The 17,436-nt window shown below is 41.8% G+C and overlaps 1 protein-coding gene and 1 pseudogene across 1 annotated transcript; one reads left to right on the top strand and one right to left on the bottom strand.

Moving 5' to 3' along the window:
- Nucleotides 1-227: 227 nt before the first annotated feature.
- Nucleotides 228-325, top strand: LOC112579784 (annotated as a pseudogene).
- A 4,054-nt stretch (nt 326-4,379) lies between these two features.
- LOC102400142 (olfactory receptor 2AG1-like) lies at nt 4,380-5,438 on the bottom strand. Its single transcript, XM_006044563.3, has one exon. The coding sequence runs from the start codon at nt 5,429-5,431 to the stop codon at nt 4,487-4,489; it is 945 nt and encodes a 314-aa protein (XP_006044625.2). The 5' UTR covers nt 5,432-5,438; the 3' UTR covers nt 4,380-4,486.
- Between the last annotated feature and the right edge of the window lie 11,998 nt (nt 5,439-17,436).

Raw genomic sequence — 17,436 nt, 5'->3', positions numbered from 1 at the left:
AGTCATTCTAAATATTCACATATAAGTTTTTGAGTAAACAGAAGTTGCTATCCACTTGGGTAAGTACCTTGTAGCGAGCTTGCTCACTTATGATAAGCGCATTAAGTTGATAAGGAACTCTTTTCCATTGTGACGAATCCATTTTCATTCCCAATTTTATTCTCATTTTTCATTCTGTTAAGTGATAAAATAGAGAGTCTTTAAATTCTGATTAAAAGTGAAGAAAAGTGCTTACTTTGGCAGCACATATACTGAAATTGGAACAACACAGAAAAGATTAGTGTGGTCCCTGTGACAAAAGATTCATGAAGTGTTCAAAATTTTTGTTCATTGCAATACTATTCACAACTGTCAGGACATGGAAGCAACCTACATGAATGGATAAAGAAGGTGTAGTACATATATACTAATACAGTGAAATATCAGCCATACACAGGAATTTGAGTCAGTACTAGTGAGACGGATAAACCTGGAGCCTGTTATACAGAGTGAAGTAAGTCAGAAAGAGAAAAACAAATGTTGTATATGAACACATATATATGGTATCTAGAAAAATGGTACTGATGAACCTATTAATATTTGTAGGGCAGTAATAGAGATGCAGACATAGAGCACAGTGGGGGAAGGAGAGGGTAGGGCGAGTTGAGAGAGTAGTATTGAAACATACATTACCACAGGTGAAATAGACAGCCGGTGGGAATTTGCTGTATGACACAGGGAGTTCAGTCCAGTGTTCTGTGACAATCTAGAGGGATGGGATGGGGTGGCAGGGGGCAAGAGGGAAGGGACATGTGTAAATCTATGGCTGACTCATGCTGATGTATGGCAGAAATCAACACAACATTGTAAAGCAATCATCCTGGTATTAGCATTTAAAGAAAAAAGAAGAGTTTGGGGTAATGAGCAGGGTCATTTAGGCAAGTAAACAAGGATGTGCAATTCAAGACAGAAAGTCATTTGGGGACACACACATACACACACACATAGAGTTGGAAACTGAAAATTAATGAGTTAAATCCTGACTATTTAGCAATTCTGGAAATATTCTTAAAATTGTTTAAAGTCTTTCTGAGATATGTAGATTATAAAGATTTATTGTATCTTCTATGGAATGTAGCTGTTAATCTCTATGCCCTTTTAGGCTCATTGGTAATCGTTAGTAATGGTATTAAAATTCACATTTTATAAAATATATAAACAGTCATTTCTTTGTCAGACAGATGAGTTGTACACCTCTGTCACTGTTTGACAAGCACTACTTTAGTGCTGAGGGATTGAGTGAGGGCAGCCTGATTACGGGGGCATGAATCGTGAATGGTAGAAAAGGATCAGAAGCTATAGGTACAGTTAAGTCTTTCAAGAATGTTTGCTCTAAGAAATTCTCTGAGAAATGGAAGGGGGAGCCTCTTTAAGATGGGAGATACTGGAGCATGTGTTTAACCTGTAGTAAATGTTCTTGTAAGGAGGGAGATGATACAGAGAGAAGCAGGAAATTCCAAGACCAGTATCTTTGAGAAGTGAGAGAGCCTGGCTGAAGAGTACTATCAGAGGATCTGGCCACTGATGGCCTCTTTTTATTTGACAATGGAATACTAGTCATAAAAAAAGCAATTCTACCACTTATATAGCAATGTTGATGGACCTAGAGAATATGATGGGCTCTTTTGAAAGAAAAAACACTATGTGCAGATGGGCTGGTAAATGTGGTATTGGAAGGTGAGGGAGTCCTATATGACACCTCTTTTCTCAGTGATGCAAAGTCATAAGCTAAGAGTCAAGGGCATTTTTAAAAAGAATAACAGATTTATTAGGATATGGCAATAGGATACTATGTCCCTGGAATTTAAGACTGAGTATTGCAAAAAGACATTATTTCCAAATCTGTGTATGAGTTACATACAATTGCAATTAATATACTAATAGGATTTTTTAGACATTTAGCAGATGACTCAAAAGTTCATCAGGAGGAATAAACAGATGATAAAACTTTAAGAAATATGAGGAAATACGGGAAAGGATACCCCTTACAAAACACAGAAACTAGAAAACATACCCAGAAATACTCCCTACTGCTCTACTTCTAAAAAAAGAGTTTATAGTCAAGGGGTTGTAAATAATAGTGAGAAGATCCATGATAGGAGAAAGTTATTAAGGAAGCTAAAAGTAAAATCAGCTATTTAGAAACATATTAACTTAAAGTTTCACCATCCATCATGTACCAAAATAACTGCAGAGAAATTAAAGCTAATGTCACTTGTGAGATTATTAAAGAGATCTAAGAGAAATATGCAAATTTCTCTGAACAAAAAATGGAAATTGTAATGGCACAATTACCTTAAAAATACAAAGGAAAATATGAATATATGAAACTACATAAATATTGTAGCACTTCTTTATCCAACAGATTCCACTACATATCTACGTAACAAACTAAAAATAAATGTTGGAACATGAATAACTGTCAAATTGTTGGGGACCTTTGTCTATAAATAGCTAAAATAAAGAGTTAAAATAAAACCAAGTAAGTAATATAAATGAAAACATCTGTTACATTTTCATTGATATGTTTAAATTAGCAAAGAGTTCATATGATGAGACAGCCCTAGAAAGAATACAGTGAGGCAGGCACTCCCACACAATGCTAGCCAGTATGCAAACAGTTTCCAGCTTTCTCAGAAGCAGTCAGCTCTCGCTCTTTGTAAAGAATTAATTTTTTTTTTTTTTGCCTATATCCAGTAATTTCACTTCTAAAAATTTGACATACCATAGTAAGAAAATTTGGGGGAACAAAATTAAATGTAAGCAAATCCCTAAATACATTATATAGGATTCAAATGATGATACTACATAGTCATTTATATTGATCATTTATCAAGACTATTTACTAGTTATTCATATAACAGCTAACACATATTAAGCACTATTTGCCAGGCTCTGGTCTAAGTGTGTAATTATCTTATTCAAGTCCCTACAAAACATCATGAGGTTATCATAAATCCTATTATTATCACCACTTTTCAGATGAGCAAACTGAGACACAAATGATTCAATTTAATGTTCACAGATGATAAACTGACAGCAGAGATTACACTCGGCACTCTGACCCCCTCCCTCCCTCCTCCTCTTCTCTCCACCCCTACCCTATAGTGTTCCCTCTTCACAAGAAGAAGCTTCACCAAATTTTAAATGACAATAAAGCAAGACCTTAACCAACGTGTACAGAACTATTTGGTAAACTGCATGTATGAATAACCCAAAAAAGTGAATGCCAAACTTGAGAGTCCCTTGGACTGCAAGGGGATCCAACCAGTCCATCCTAAAGGAAATCAGTCCTGACTATTCATTGGAAGGACTGATGCTGAAGCTGAAGCTCCAATACCTTGGTCACCTGACGAACAGACTCATTTGAAAAGACCCATGATGCTGGGAAACATTGATGGCAGGAGAAGGGGATGACAGAGGATGAGATGGTTGGATGGCATCACCAACTTAATGGACATGAGTTTGAGTAAACTCCAGGAGTTGGTGATGGACAGGGAGGCCTGGTGTGGTGCAGTCCATGAGGTCTCGAAGAGTCAGACACGACTGAGCGACTGAACTGAACTGAAACTTTATAGGTGATTTTTGCTTCTTTCTAAATTTTCTGTTTTTATAATGAACTTGGATTATAGTGTCATAGATTAGCTTTTGCCTTTGCATTATGGTTGATCTTAATAGATTAAGTAATTTAAGATAGTTCTGTAAAAAAAAATATTTCTGAATCTTTACAAAGCCATATCCACAAAAATAATTCCAATGATGTGAGCAGGAGTACTTTGTCACCTCTTAACTGAATAGACTGAAGTTACCAGATTTGTCCAAAATATTCCCACACTGATAAATCAAATCACAGAAATAAGGCATATTTAAGGTAGCTAGAATATATATATATATATATATATATATATCCCTCCTTTCATGTGGACACAGAGATATACATATACTCACTTCACAATTGTCTCGATGTTTTGAAAATTTTCCGTATATATATAAACTACATATTTAAAAAATTCAAGCAATATAACAATAGGTGTATCTATGGCTGTATCTCTAACCCTAATTTCAAATTGAGGAATTCTACATTCAGTTTTATTGGTTTCTATCTTTTAATTTTAAATTAAGTCACTATTAAATTTTCCCATTTGGATTTTTCCATTATCTCAACAAAAACTGTCCCTTGAAACTGAAGTAGATGCATATACACAAACAGGTTCTTCTTTCAAAATAATTATTTGAACAACAGCTACATAACAGACAAGAAGTCCAGTATATCTTCTGAGGATTCTTATTCCTGCAACAATCTAAGAATCTTGTTCAAACAAAAGAAGTCTTCCTCTGATTTTAAGAGGCTATTGGAGTTTGCTCAGACTAAATCTACTGCTATTGATGACTGATACATGATATTGACTGAAACTTAGCCCCCTACCATGTCTATTTTGTAACTGTGTCAGGAGTGTGTCCGCAGCATGTATTTTTGTAGGACCCTTCTCAAGGCCCCCATGACCTCTTTATTCCTCAGGCTGTAGATAAGGGGGTTCAGGGCTGGCGTGACCATCGTGTAGAAGACAGAGATGATGTTGTCTTGCTTGGGGCTGTGCAGGGAACTGGGCAGAACATACATGAATGTGGCAGCTCCATAGAACATCCCGACCACAGTCAGGTGGGAAGAGCAGGTGACCAGAGCTTTCTGTCTCCCTTCACTTGAAGGCATGTGGAGCACAGTAAGTAGGATTACTGAATAGGAGACAAGTATAGCAACAAAAGAGGGAATCAGAAAGGTCACACCCATCACATACACCATGAGTTCATATCTGGAAGTATCTGCACAGGCCAACTTCAACAGAGGTGGGATCTCACAGAGCAGGTGGCTGATCTCCCGGGACATGCAGAAAGAGAAGTGCATGATATACACAGTATGACCTAAAGCATTCAGGGATGCCAGGACCCAGGGTGTGGCCACCATGAGCCAGCAGACCCTCGGCCTCATGAGGACCATGTAGTTCAGAGGATGACAAATGGCCACATACCTGTCATAGGCCATGAAGGCCAGTAGGAGGTCCTCTCCACCACCGAGGGTCAGTACCAGGAACACCTGAAGGGCACAGCCCCCAAAGGAGATGGTGTTTTCACTGAGCAGAAAATCCACAATGGCCTTGGGAGCGACAACAGATGTGAAGAGGAGGTCCATGAGAGAGAGCTGCCTGAGCAGGAGGTACATGGGCACATGGAGCCGGGCATCCATTGTGATGGCCACGAGCAGCAGACCATTGCTGGTGAGGGCCAGCGTGTACAGGACCGTGATTGTAGCACAGAGCAGCTCAGGAGACCCACTGTCGTTCAGAATCCCCATCAATATGAAGCCACTTCCCAGGGTGGAGTTCCAAGGCTCCATTCTTGTGTTGTTTCTTTAGTTGCCTGGAAACAAATGGATCCTTGGTGAATTTTTGTCATGATAGTCTCATAGTTTTATACCATCAGAGTTCCCATAGGATGGCCAACATGAATCCAGTGAGATGATGCCTTTCCCACTGGTAACTGATTTTTTCTCTTAATCTCTCAGTTTCTGACTTTTTAAATTATATCTTGATAAACAAAAAGCCCATCTAATTGGAGAATAAACATTACTATAAGAGCTAAACATTAAGAGATAACCACATGAGGATTATTCAGGACATCAAACCTGAACATGTATCTCCCTAGAAAGTCAAATCATCTCTTTCACAACAATAAAGAAATATTCTACTACACATGCTCCTGATTTTTTATGGTACCTATGTTTTAAGTAGAATGTTAATCAATAATTTATATACCCAGTCAGTGTTCTGCATAAGTCTTTTTTTTTTTTTTGATTTTCTGAAACAGGCAGGGAAATGTGATTTCAATAACGCACCTCAATATACTTCTCCACATAACTTGTGTTATTCATCCTACCTTCTCACTTTTGCTTAGACTCAGATCCCCATTCTCCCTTTGATAGGGCTAGGGTATCCACACTGGATTGAATGGCCACACAGAAGGAGAAGAGCTCTGGATCTGGAAATGGCTCTTGGAGTGTTGCACCCAATCTCAGGGAGAAAACAGAGAGCCAGGCACCTGAGAATGACAGGAATCTGTGTCGCTCAGCATGGGAACTGGGTAGATAAGTCCAGTTTTGAACACAGTGAAGCATATTTCTAAAAATCACTTTCCTCTATTGTGTCCTATATTTTGACGTTTCACTAATTGCCATCAACCTCTACAAGGTCCACAGAATTTTGATGGTAAAAGGTATTATGGCATATCACAGACCTTTCATCTACTCTTAAATGTTCCTTTGGAGGCATTTATTGTAATGTAGGTGCCAACACTTTTATCAAAGGTCAGCAAAGTCTATGGAGTTTAAAAACAGGTCCTGAGGCTTCCAGCAGGAAGCAGATACCCTGGTCTGGGATATAACTTAGAATCTTACAGCAGACTGTCAGATTCACCAATTCCTCTTCATGTTTAGAAAACCAAGAATATAGGAGTTTGGGAAGGGGTACAGACCAAAGCAACATAGAACTTGGAAGTCAGAGTAGCTGAAGTTCTTATGTGTGCACTGGGCTCCATCTCTCAACTCAGCATTCCTAGAAGCTGCACACTTTCCTGGAAGTGAGACAACACCCTTACTGTGGGAAGCCAGCTTCCTGAGCACACGGTCTGGCCTGGAGATAGTCTGAGTCAAGGAAGTTCCAGTAGAAATGGAGAAGGAAGATAGACACTTTCTAGCAATATTCAGTTAGTTTTTTGCTAAGTTGAGTTAGAAGTCTGAGGTATCTGACCAAGGTAGGTGTCAGGCTTATTCTGTTCCTTCAATTCTTCTGGATGTCTTCTCTGGAAAAGCAAAAAATGCAGAAAGAACATCAATACAGTTCTTGGAGAGTTTCTATGAAACAAGAAGATAGCTTTCCTGTTCTCATGCCTGTGGAGAATTATAAGAAGCTGCTTCTCTCACACAGTTCCCCAAGTAGGAGGCCCATCTAGCTCTGGAGCATTTGTCTGACTGGGTTGGTGGGTACCAATGCTCAGACTTTCATTTACTCTTGCTGGGGAGTGGGAGAAAAATGAAAGCAGTGGGAATCTGGAGGAAGTAGATATTAATTAGAATGGCTGTTCAAAGAAGACACTGCAATGACTGACCTCACTGTCTCTGGAGCCAACACTAAGCTCCTGGGGGAGGCTGCTTGGTTTCCTCACCCATGAGCCCACTTCTCTACTCTATTCTACCCCTGTGTTCAGAAGGACTTAGCCTCTCAGCTGAAATGACCTCCCCTGGAAATGTTGGTCCAGGACACAGGGTGGGAATCAACCCCTTTGGGCCTGTTTTCTGGTCCTGTCTCCCTGCACTCTTCTCTCACTAAATGAGCTTGGAGGCCCCGGGTTTCTATGTCACCTAAGGCAGGCACTGATGGTGCATTTCCAAACTACTGACTGAACTGAGCAGGAAGCAAAGGTCACTTTCATGGTCACCAGTCCTCTGCAGCAAATTTAAGGCGGGTTTTGGGGGCATCTATAGCATCTTGCTTCCCATCTCCACTCCCCTGGCCTCCTGACAAAAGATTAATCTCCAAAACAGACAATCAGTTCAGGCAGCTCAGTATCAGACAAACAAACAATCCACTCAAAAAGTGGGCAGATGACCTAAACAGACATTTCTCCAAAGAAGACTCACAGATGGCTAATAAATACATGAAAAAAAAATATTCAACATCACTTATTATTAGAGAAATGCAAACCAAAACTACAATGAGGTTATCAACTCACACCAGTCAGAATGGTAATCATCAAAAATACCTACAAACAATAAATGCTAGAGAGGGTGTGGAGAAAGAGTAACCCTCTTGCACTGTTGGTGGGAATATAAATTGATACAGCTGAAGGAGGAAACAGACAGAGCTGGACTCCATCTTAGACCAGGCTGCGAACATTAGGCTACACACATGGTCACCCTCCCAATGGACTCTGAACTTTGTGCCCAGTGTCTACAGAAATGGCATACCAATGGAAAACCAGACCCCCAGATAAAAAAGCCTCAGGACTTGTATTTGGACTCTCCATTGCCTAAAAGAATATGCTAATTATCTCTGTAGCAGAACAAAGTGGTAAATTCCATTATGTTTATCAGGATATGACCACAGGCCTATTGATAAATATCCACTGTTTATCTAGTCTTGTGACACATGAATCATGGGTTAACTTTGATTGTATCTCTCTTTTACCTTGTCCAGACTAGTTTCAAGGAATCTGGGGAGGTGGGTTTGAGCAAGTACACTTAGGGTATATAATAAGGTTTTCACAAAAACTGGTCAGGGTCCTTGGCTAACAGGAGAATCTGCCTTGGGCCCACCAGTGTAATAAACTGCACTCCACTATCTGCATTGTCCTTCTGAGTGAGTTTGTTTCCCGGAACGCGTGGCTACAAAAGTTGTCCACCAACAACTCTCCCGGAGTTTACTCAAGTCCATCGAGTCCAAGATGCCATCCAACCATCTCATCCCACCTCTGTCGTCCCCTTCTCCTCCCACATTAAATCTTTCCTGGCATCAGGGTCTTTTCAAATGAGTCAGTTCTTCGCATCAGGTGGCCAAAGTATTGGAGTTACAGCTTCAGCATCAGTCCTTCCAATGAATATTCAGGACTGATTTCCTTTAGGATGGACTGGTTGGATCTCCTTGCAATCCAAGGGACTCTCAAGAGTCTTCTCCAACACCACAGTTCAAAAGCATCAATTCTTCGGCTCTCAGCTTTCTTTATAATCGAACTCTCACATCCATACATGACTACTGGAAAAAACCATAGATTTGACTAGACAGATCTTTCCTGGCAAAGTAATGACTCGGCATTTTAATATGCTGTCTAGATTGGTCATAACTTTTCTTCCAAGGAGTAAGCATCTTTTTATTTTATGGCTGCAGTCACCATTTGCAGTGATTTTGGAGCACAAAAAAATAGTCTCTCACTGTTTCCATAGTTTCCCCATCTATTTGCCATGAAGTGATGGGACCAGATGCCACAATCTTAGTTTTCTGAATGCTGAGTTTTAAGCAAACTTTTTCACTCTCCTCTTCCACTTTCATCAAGAGGCTCTTTAGTTCCTCTTCCCTTTGTGCCATGAAGTTGGTGTCATCCGCATATCTGAGGTTATTGGTATTTCTCCCAGCAATCTTGATTCCAGCTTGTGCTTCCTCCAGCCCAGCATTTCTCATGATCTACTCTGCATAGTAGTTAAATAAGCAGGATGACAATATACAGCCTTGACGTACTCCTTTCCTGATTTGGAACCAGTCTGTTATTACATGTCCAGTTCTAACTGTTGCTTCCTGACCTGCATACAGATTTCGCAGGAGGCAGGTCAGGTGGTCTGGTATTCCCATCTCTTGAAGAATTTTCCACAGTTTATTGTGATCCACACAGTCAAAGGCTTTGGCACAGTCAATAAAGCAGAAGTAGATATTTTTCTGGAACTCTCTTGCTTTTTCCATGATCCAGCGGATGTTGGCAATTTGATCTCCGGTTCCTCTGCCTTTTCTAAAACCAGCTTGAACATCTGGAAGTGCACAGTTCACGTACTGTTGAAGCCTGGCTTGGAGAATTTTGAGCATTACTTTGCTAGCGTGTGAGATAAGTGCAGTTGTGCTGGAGTTTGAGCATTCTTTGGCATTGCCTTTCTTTGGGATTGGAATGAAAACTGACCTTTTCCAGTCCTTTGGCCACTGCTGAGTTTTCCAAATTTGCTGGCATATTGAGTGCAGCACTTTCACAGCACCATCTTTTAGGATATGAAAGAGCTCAACTGGAATTCCATCACCTCCACTAGCTTTGTTTGCAGTGATGCTTCCTAAAGCCCACTTGACTTTTCATTCCAAGAAGTCTGGCTCTAGGTGAGTGATCATACCATTGTGATTATCTGGGTCGTGAAGAACTTTTTAATATAGTTCTTCTGTGTATTCTTGCCACCTGTTCTTAATATCTTTTGCTTCTGCTTCTGTTGCTGCTGCTGCTAAGTCGCTTCAGTCGTGTCTGACCCTGTGCGACCCCATAGATGGCAGCCCACCAGGCTCCCCTGTCCCTGGGATTCTCCAGGCAAGAACACTGGAGTGGGTTGCCATTTCCTTCTCCAATGCATGAAAGTGAAAAGGGAAAGTGAAGTCGCTGGGTCGTGTCCGATTCTTAGAGACCCCATGGACTGCAGCCTACCAAGCTCCTCCATCCATAGGATTTTCCAGGCAAGAGTACTGGAGTGGGGTGCCATTGCCTTCTTTATCTGCTTCTGTTAGGTCCATACCATTTCTATCCTTTACTGTGCCCATCTTGGCATGAAATGTTCTCTTTGTATTGTTGTAGCCACGCGTTCTGGGAAACAAACTCACTTAGAAGGACAATGCAGATAGTGGAGTGCAGTTTATTATACCAGCAGGCCTAAGGCAGAGTCTCCTCTTAGCCAAGGACCCTGACCAGTTTTTGTGAAAACCTTATATACCCTAAGTGTATGGCTCAAACCCACCTCCCCAGATTCTCTGAAACTAGTCTGAACAAAGGAAAAGAAAGATACAAAGTTAACCTGTGATTCGTATGCCTTAAGCCAGGTAGTTAACAGTGGGCAATTATCAATAGGCCTGTGGTCATACCCCAATAAGCATAAATGAATTTATGATTCTATTCGGTTACATAGATAATTAGGGTATTATTTTAGGCGACAGAGAGTCTAGGTACTGAAAGGTTGTTGTTGAATCACGCGAATACACCAGGATTCTTGGCGCCCGGAGGAGAAGAATTCAATCCGGGGCCAGAGACGAGGCTTGATCGCTCAGAGCTTTTGTGTAATAAAGTTTTATTAAAGCATAAAGGAGATAGAGAAAGCTTCTGACATAGGCATCAGAAGGGGGCAGAAAGAGCACCCCCTTGCTAGTCTTCAGCTGGATGTTATATAGTCACTAGCAGTCTGTTAATGAAAGAAAGGAATGTCTTATAATTTAGAATGGCACCAAATGGTTTATCTTGGGCCATAAAATAACTAACTTGAATCTTAAAGAAGGGCAGACCACCATACAAATAGTTTCATTTACATAGATTAGGGGAACAATATCTGAGTATAACATACTGGTTTGTCAAGTAGGTTCTGGGCCAAGAGGCGGAACCGACTTGGAGACCGAGTTTGGGGTAAAGGCGTAGTACATTAGCATGGCTTAAGACAAACATTTCCATAAGAAAAAGGCATTGGTTATCTCTAGGCTCAAGAATAGCTAACTTCAGGGAAACCAGGTGTCATTATGGCAACACAGTATTTTAAGAGAAACCTCTCTTTAAATTTGTATAGAGAAGGAAAAAAATGTTAGTTTGTTTCCTCCTGCCGCTTAAGAGAGATAAAAATGTCTGACACTTGCAGGCTATTTCCTCCATTTGGAGACCCCTCTCTCCTTGGGGACCCCTAGATTTCCTATCAATCTGCCTAGGAAATGACTCTCTCAGTACCAGCCCTGGGGCTCTTCAACCTGGGGCTCTTCAACCTGGGGGCTCTGATTATCCATTTTGTATGTCGTTTCCATAGATACAGGGCATATAGATTAAATTCCACAGTCCGGCTCAAAATGGAGGCCTGCTTTCAAGATGGAACCTGTTCTTTCTGTTTCCTCCTTCAGCATCTCTGATTTGCTTGAAGAGATCTCTAGTCTTTCCCATTCTATTGTACCCTCTATTTCTTTGCATTGATCACTGAGGAAGTCTTTCGTATCCCTCCTTGCTATTCTTTGGAACTCTGCATTCAAATGGGTGTATCTTTCCTTTTCTCCTTTGCCTTTCTCTTTTTTTTCTTTTCACAGCTATTTGTAAGTCCTCCTCAGAAAACCATTTTGCCTTTTTGCACTTCTTTTTTTGGGTGATGATCTTGATCCCTGCCTCCTGTACAATGTTATGAGCCCCCATCCATAGTTCTTCAGACACTCTGTCTATCAGATCTAATCCCTTGAATCTATTTGCCACTTCCACTATATAATCATAAGGGATTTGATTTAGGTCATACCTGAATGGTCTAGTGGTTTTCCCTACTTTCTTCAATTTCAGTCTGAATTTTGCAATAAGGAGTTCATGATCCGAGCCACCATCAGCTCCCGGTCTTGCTTTTGCTGACTAGATAGAGCTTCTCCATCTTTGGCTGCAAAGAATATAATCAATCTGATTTCATTGTTGACCATCTGGTGATGTCCACGCGTAGAGTCCTCTCTTGTGTTGTTGGAAGAGGGTGTTTGCTATGACCAGTGCGTTCTCTTGGCAAAACTCTATTAGCCTTTGCCCTGCTTCATGCTGTACTCCAATGCCAAATTTGCCTCTTACTCCAGGTATTTCTTACCTTCCTACTTTTACATTCCAGTCCCCTATAATGAAAAGGACATCTTTTGGGGGTGTTAGTTCTAGAAGGTCTTGTAGGTCTTCACAGAATCATTCAACTTCAGCTTCTTCAGCATTACTGGTCCCGGCATAGACTTGTATTATTGTGATACTGAATGGTTTGCCTTGGAAACGAACAGAGATCATTCTGTCGTTTTTGAGATTGCATCCAAGTACTGCATTTCCGTCTCTTTTGTTGACTGTGATGGCCGCTCCGTTTCTTCTAAGGGATTCTTGTCCACAGTAGTAGGCAAGAATCACCAGTAGGATTCATGGTCATCTTAGTTAAATTCACCCATTCCAGTCCATTTTAGCTTGCTGATTCCTATGTTGACGTTCACTCTTGCCATCTCCTGTTTGACCACTTCCAATTTGCCTTGATTCATGGACCTGACATTCCGGGTTCCTATGCAATATTGCTCTTTACAGCATCAGGCTTTACTTCTGTCACCCATCACATCCACAACTGAGTGTTGTTTTTGCTCTGGATCTGTCTCTTCATTCTTCCTGGAGTTTTTTCTCCACTGATCTCCAGTAGCATATAGGGCACCAACCAATCTGGGGAGTTCACCTTTCAGTGTCCTATCCTTTTGCCTTTTCATACTGTTCATGGGGTTCTCAAGGCAAGAACACTGAAGTGGTTTGCCATTCCCTTCTCCAGTGGACCACGTTTGGTCAGAACTCTCTACCACGATCCGTCTTGAGTGTTGCTACATGGCATGGCTCATAGTTTCACTGAGTTAGACAAGGCTGTGGTCCATGTGATCAGATTAGTTAGTTTCCTGTGACTCTGGTTTTTAGTCTGTCTGCCCTCTGATTGAGAAGGATAAGGGGCTTATGGAAGCTTTCTGATGGTAGAGACTGACTGAGGGAGAGTTCAGTTCAGATCAGTCACTCAGTCGTGACCAACTCTTTGCCACCCCATGAACTGCAGCACGCCAGGCCTCCCTGTCCATCACCAACGCCCAGAGTTCACTCAAACTCATGTCCATCGAGTTGGTGATGCCAACCAGCCATCTCATCCTCTGTCGTCCCCTTCTCCTTCTGCTCCCAATCCCTCCCAGCATCAGAGACTTTTCCAATGAGTCAGCTCTTTGCATGAGGTGGCCAAAGTACCAGAGTTGCAGCTTTAGCAACATTCCTTTCAAAGAAAACCCAACACTGATCTCCTTTAGAATGGACTGGTTGGATCTCCTTACAGTCCAAGGGACTCTCAAGAGTCTTCTCCAACACCACAGTTCAAAAGCATCAATTCTTTGGCGTTCAGCTTTCTTCACAGTCCAACACTCACATCCATACATGACCACTGAGAAAACCACGTGCTTGAATAGACGGACCTTTGTTGGCAAAGTTATGTCTCTGCTTTTCAATATGCTATCTAGGTTGGTCATAACTTTCCTTCGAAGGAGTAAGCGTCTTTTAATTTCATGGCTGCAATCACCACCTGCAGTGATTTTGGAGCCCCCCAAAAATAAAGTCTGCCACTGTTTGCACTGTTTCCCCATCTATTTCCCATGAAGTGATGGGACCAGATGCCATGATCTTCGTTTTCTGAATGTTGAGGTTTAAGCCAACTTTTTCACTCTCCTCTTTCACTTTCATCAAGAGGCTTTTTAGTTCCTCTTCACTTTTTGCCATGAGGGTGGTGTCATCTGCATATCTGAGGTTATTGATACTTCTCCCAGCAATCTTGATTCCAGCTTGGGCTTCTTCCAGCCCAGTGTTTCTCATGATGTACTCTGTGTATAAGTTAAATAACCAGGGTGACAATATACAGCCTTGACGTACTCCTTTCCTGATTTGGAACCAGTCTATTGTTCCATGTCCAGTTCTAACTGTTGCTTCCTAATCTGCATATAGGTTTCTCAAGAGGCAGGTCAAGTGGTCTAGTATTCCCATCTCTTTCAGAATTTTCCACAGTTTATTGTGATTCACACAGTCGAAGGCTTTGGCATAGTCAATAAAGCAGAAATAGATGTTTTTGGAACTCTCTTGCTTTTTTGAAGATCCAGCAGATGTTGGAAATTTGATCTCTGGTTCCTTTGCCTTTTCTAAAATCAGCTTGAACATCTGGAAGTGCACAATTCACATATTGCTGAAGCCTGGCTTGGAGAATTTTGAGCATTACTTTACCAGTGTGTGAGATGAGTGCAACTGTGTGGTAGTTTGAGCATTCCTTGGCGTTGCCTTTCTTTGGGATTGGAATGAAAACTGACCTTTTCTAGTCCTGTGGCTACTGCTGAGGTTTCCAAATTTGCTGGCATATTGAGTTCAGCACTTTCACAGCATCACCTTTCAGGATTTGAAGTAGCTCAACTGGAATTGTATCACCTCCACTAGCTTCGTTCGTAGTGATGCTTTCTAAGGCCCACTTGACTTCACATTCCAGGATGTCTGGCTCTAGGTCAGTGATCACACCATCGTGATTATCTGGGTCATGAAGCTCTTTTTTCTACAGTTCTTCTGTGTATTCTTGCCACCTCTTCTTAATATCTTCTGCTTCTGTCAGGTCCATATCATTTCTGTTCTTTATCGAGCCCATCTTTGCATGAAATGTTCCCTTGGTATCGCTAATGTTCTTGGAGAGATCACTAGTCCTTCCCATTCTGTTGTTTTCCTCTATTTCTTTGCATTGATTACTGAAGAAGGCTTTCTTATCTTTCCTTGCTATTCTTTGGAACTCTGCATTCAGATGCTTATATCTTTCCTTTTCTCCTTTGCTTTTCACTTCTCGTCTTTTCACAGCTATTTGTAAGGCCTCCCCAGACCGCCATTTTGCTTTTTCACATTTCTTTTCCATGGGGATGGTCTTGATCCCTGTCTCCTGTACCATGTCACAAACTTCCATCCATAGTTCATCAGGCACTCTATCTATCAGATCTAGGCCCTTAAATCTATTTCTCACTTCCACTGTATAATCATAAGGGATTTGATTTAGGTCATACCTGAATGGTCTATTGGTTTTCCCTACTTTCTTCAATTTCAGTCTGAATTTGGCAATAAGGAGTTCATGATCTGAGCCACAGTCAGCTCCTGGTCTTGTTTTTGCTGACTGTATAGAGCTTCTCCATCTTTGGCTGCAAAGAATATAATCAATCTGATTTCGTTTTTGACCATCTGGTGATGGCTATGTGTAGAGTCTTCTCTTGTGTTGTTGGAAGAGGGTGTTTGCTATGACCAGTGCGTTCTCTTGGCAAAACTCTATTAGCCTTTGCCCTGCTTCATTCCATATTCCAAGGCCAAACTTGCCTGTTACTCCAGGTGTTTTTTGACTTCCTACTTTTGCATTCCAGTCCCCTATAATGAAAAAGACATCTTTTTTGGGTGTTAGTTCTAAAAGGTCTTGTAGGTCTTCATAGAACCGTTCAAATTCTGTTTCTTCAGCGTTACTGGTTGGGGCATAGACTTGGATTACTGTGATATTGAATGGTTTGCTTTGGAAATGAACAGAGATCATTCTGTCGTTTTTGAGATTGCATCCAAATACTGCATTTTTTACTCTTTTTTTTTTTTGACCATAATGGCTACTCCATTTCTTCTAAGGGATTCCTTCCAGCAGTAGTAGATATAATGGTCATCTGAGCTAAATTTACACATTCCAGTCCATATCAGTTCGCTGATTCCTAGAATGTCGACATTCACTCTTGCCATCTCCTGTTTGACCACTTCCAATTTGCCTTGATTCATGGACCCTAGATTCATGGACCCTTCCAGGTTCCTTGCAATATTGCATTTTACAGCATCGGACCTTGCTTCTATCACCAGTCACATCCACAACTGGGTATTGTTTTTGCTTTGGCTCCATCCTTCATTCTTTCTGGAGTTATTTCTCCACTGATCTCCAGTAGCATATTGGGCACCTACTGACCTGGGGAGTTCCTTTTTCAGTATCTTATCCTTTTGCCTTTTTATACTGTTCATGGGGTTCTCAAGGCAAGAATACTGAAGTGGTTTGCCATTCCCTTCTCCAGTGGACCACATTCTGTCCGATCTCTCCACCATGACCGGCCTGTCTTGGGTGGCCCCACAGGACATGGCTTAGTGTTGAGTTAGACAAGGCTGTGGTCTGTGTGATTAGATTGACTAGTTTTCTTTGATTATGGTTTCAATGTGTCTGCCCTCTGATGCCCTCTCACAACACCTACCATCTTACTTGGTTTCTCTTACCTTGGAAGTGGGGTATCTCTTCACGGCTGCTCCAGCAAAGCGCAGCCACTGCTCCTTACCTTGGACAAGGGGTATCTCCTCACTGCCGCCCCTCCTGACCTTGAACATGGAGTAGCTCCTCCATGTTCTGATGGGGAAACTGGGTCTTATTCGGATGGGCAGGGCCAGGTTCATTAAATCTTTAATCCAATTTTCTATTGATGGGTGAGGTTGTTTTCCTTCCCTGTTGTTTACCTGGGGCCAAACTGTGGTGGAGGCAGTGAAGATAATGGCGACCTCCTTCAAAAGGTCCCATATACGCTCTGCTACACTCCATGCCCCCAACCCTGCAGCAGGCCACTGCTGACCTATGCCTCCACTAGAGACTCCTGGGCACCCATGGGCAAGTCTGGGTCAGGCTCTTGTGTGGTCACTGCTCCTTTCTCCTTGGTCCTGGTGCCCACTAGGTTCTGTTTGTTCCCTCCAAAAGTCTGTTTCCCCAGTCCTGTGTAAGTTCTGGTGGCTCTATGCTGGGGTTAATGGCGACCTCCTTCAAGAGTGCTTATGTCATACCCAGGTCTGTGGCACCCAGAGCCCCTGCCCCTGTGGCAGGCCACTGCTAGCCTGTACCTCCACAGGAGACATTCCAACACAGTTCTGTCTCAGTCTCTGTGGGATCTCTGGCTCCTGGTGTGCACAAGGTTTATTTGAGCCCTCTGAGCATCTCTGGTACGTATGGGGTTTGATTCTAAATGTGTTTTTGCCCCTCTTACCATCTTGCTGGTGCTACTGCTTTGCCTTTGGATGTGGGGTATCTTTTCTCAGCCGCTGCTCCAGTGCTGTGCTGTA

This window comes from Bubalus bubalis, chromosome 16 (assembly GCF_019923935.1).
Source record: "Bubalus bubalis isolate 160015118507 breed Murrah chromosome 16, NDDB_SH_1, whole genome shotgun sequence".
In the NCBI taxonomy this organism is placed as follows: domain Eukaryota; kingdom Metazoa; phylum Chordata; class Mammalia; order Artiodactyla; family Bovidae; genus Bubalus; species Bubalus bubalis.
The sequence above is the reverse complement of the archived record's forward strand: the minus strand, read 5'-3'. Positions and strand labels throughout refer to the sequence as shown.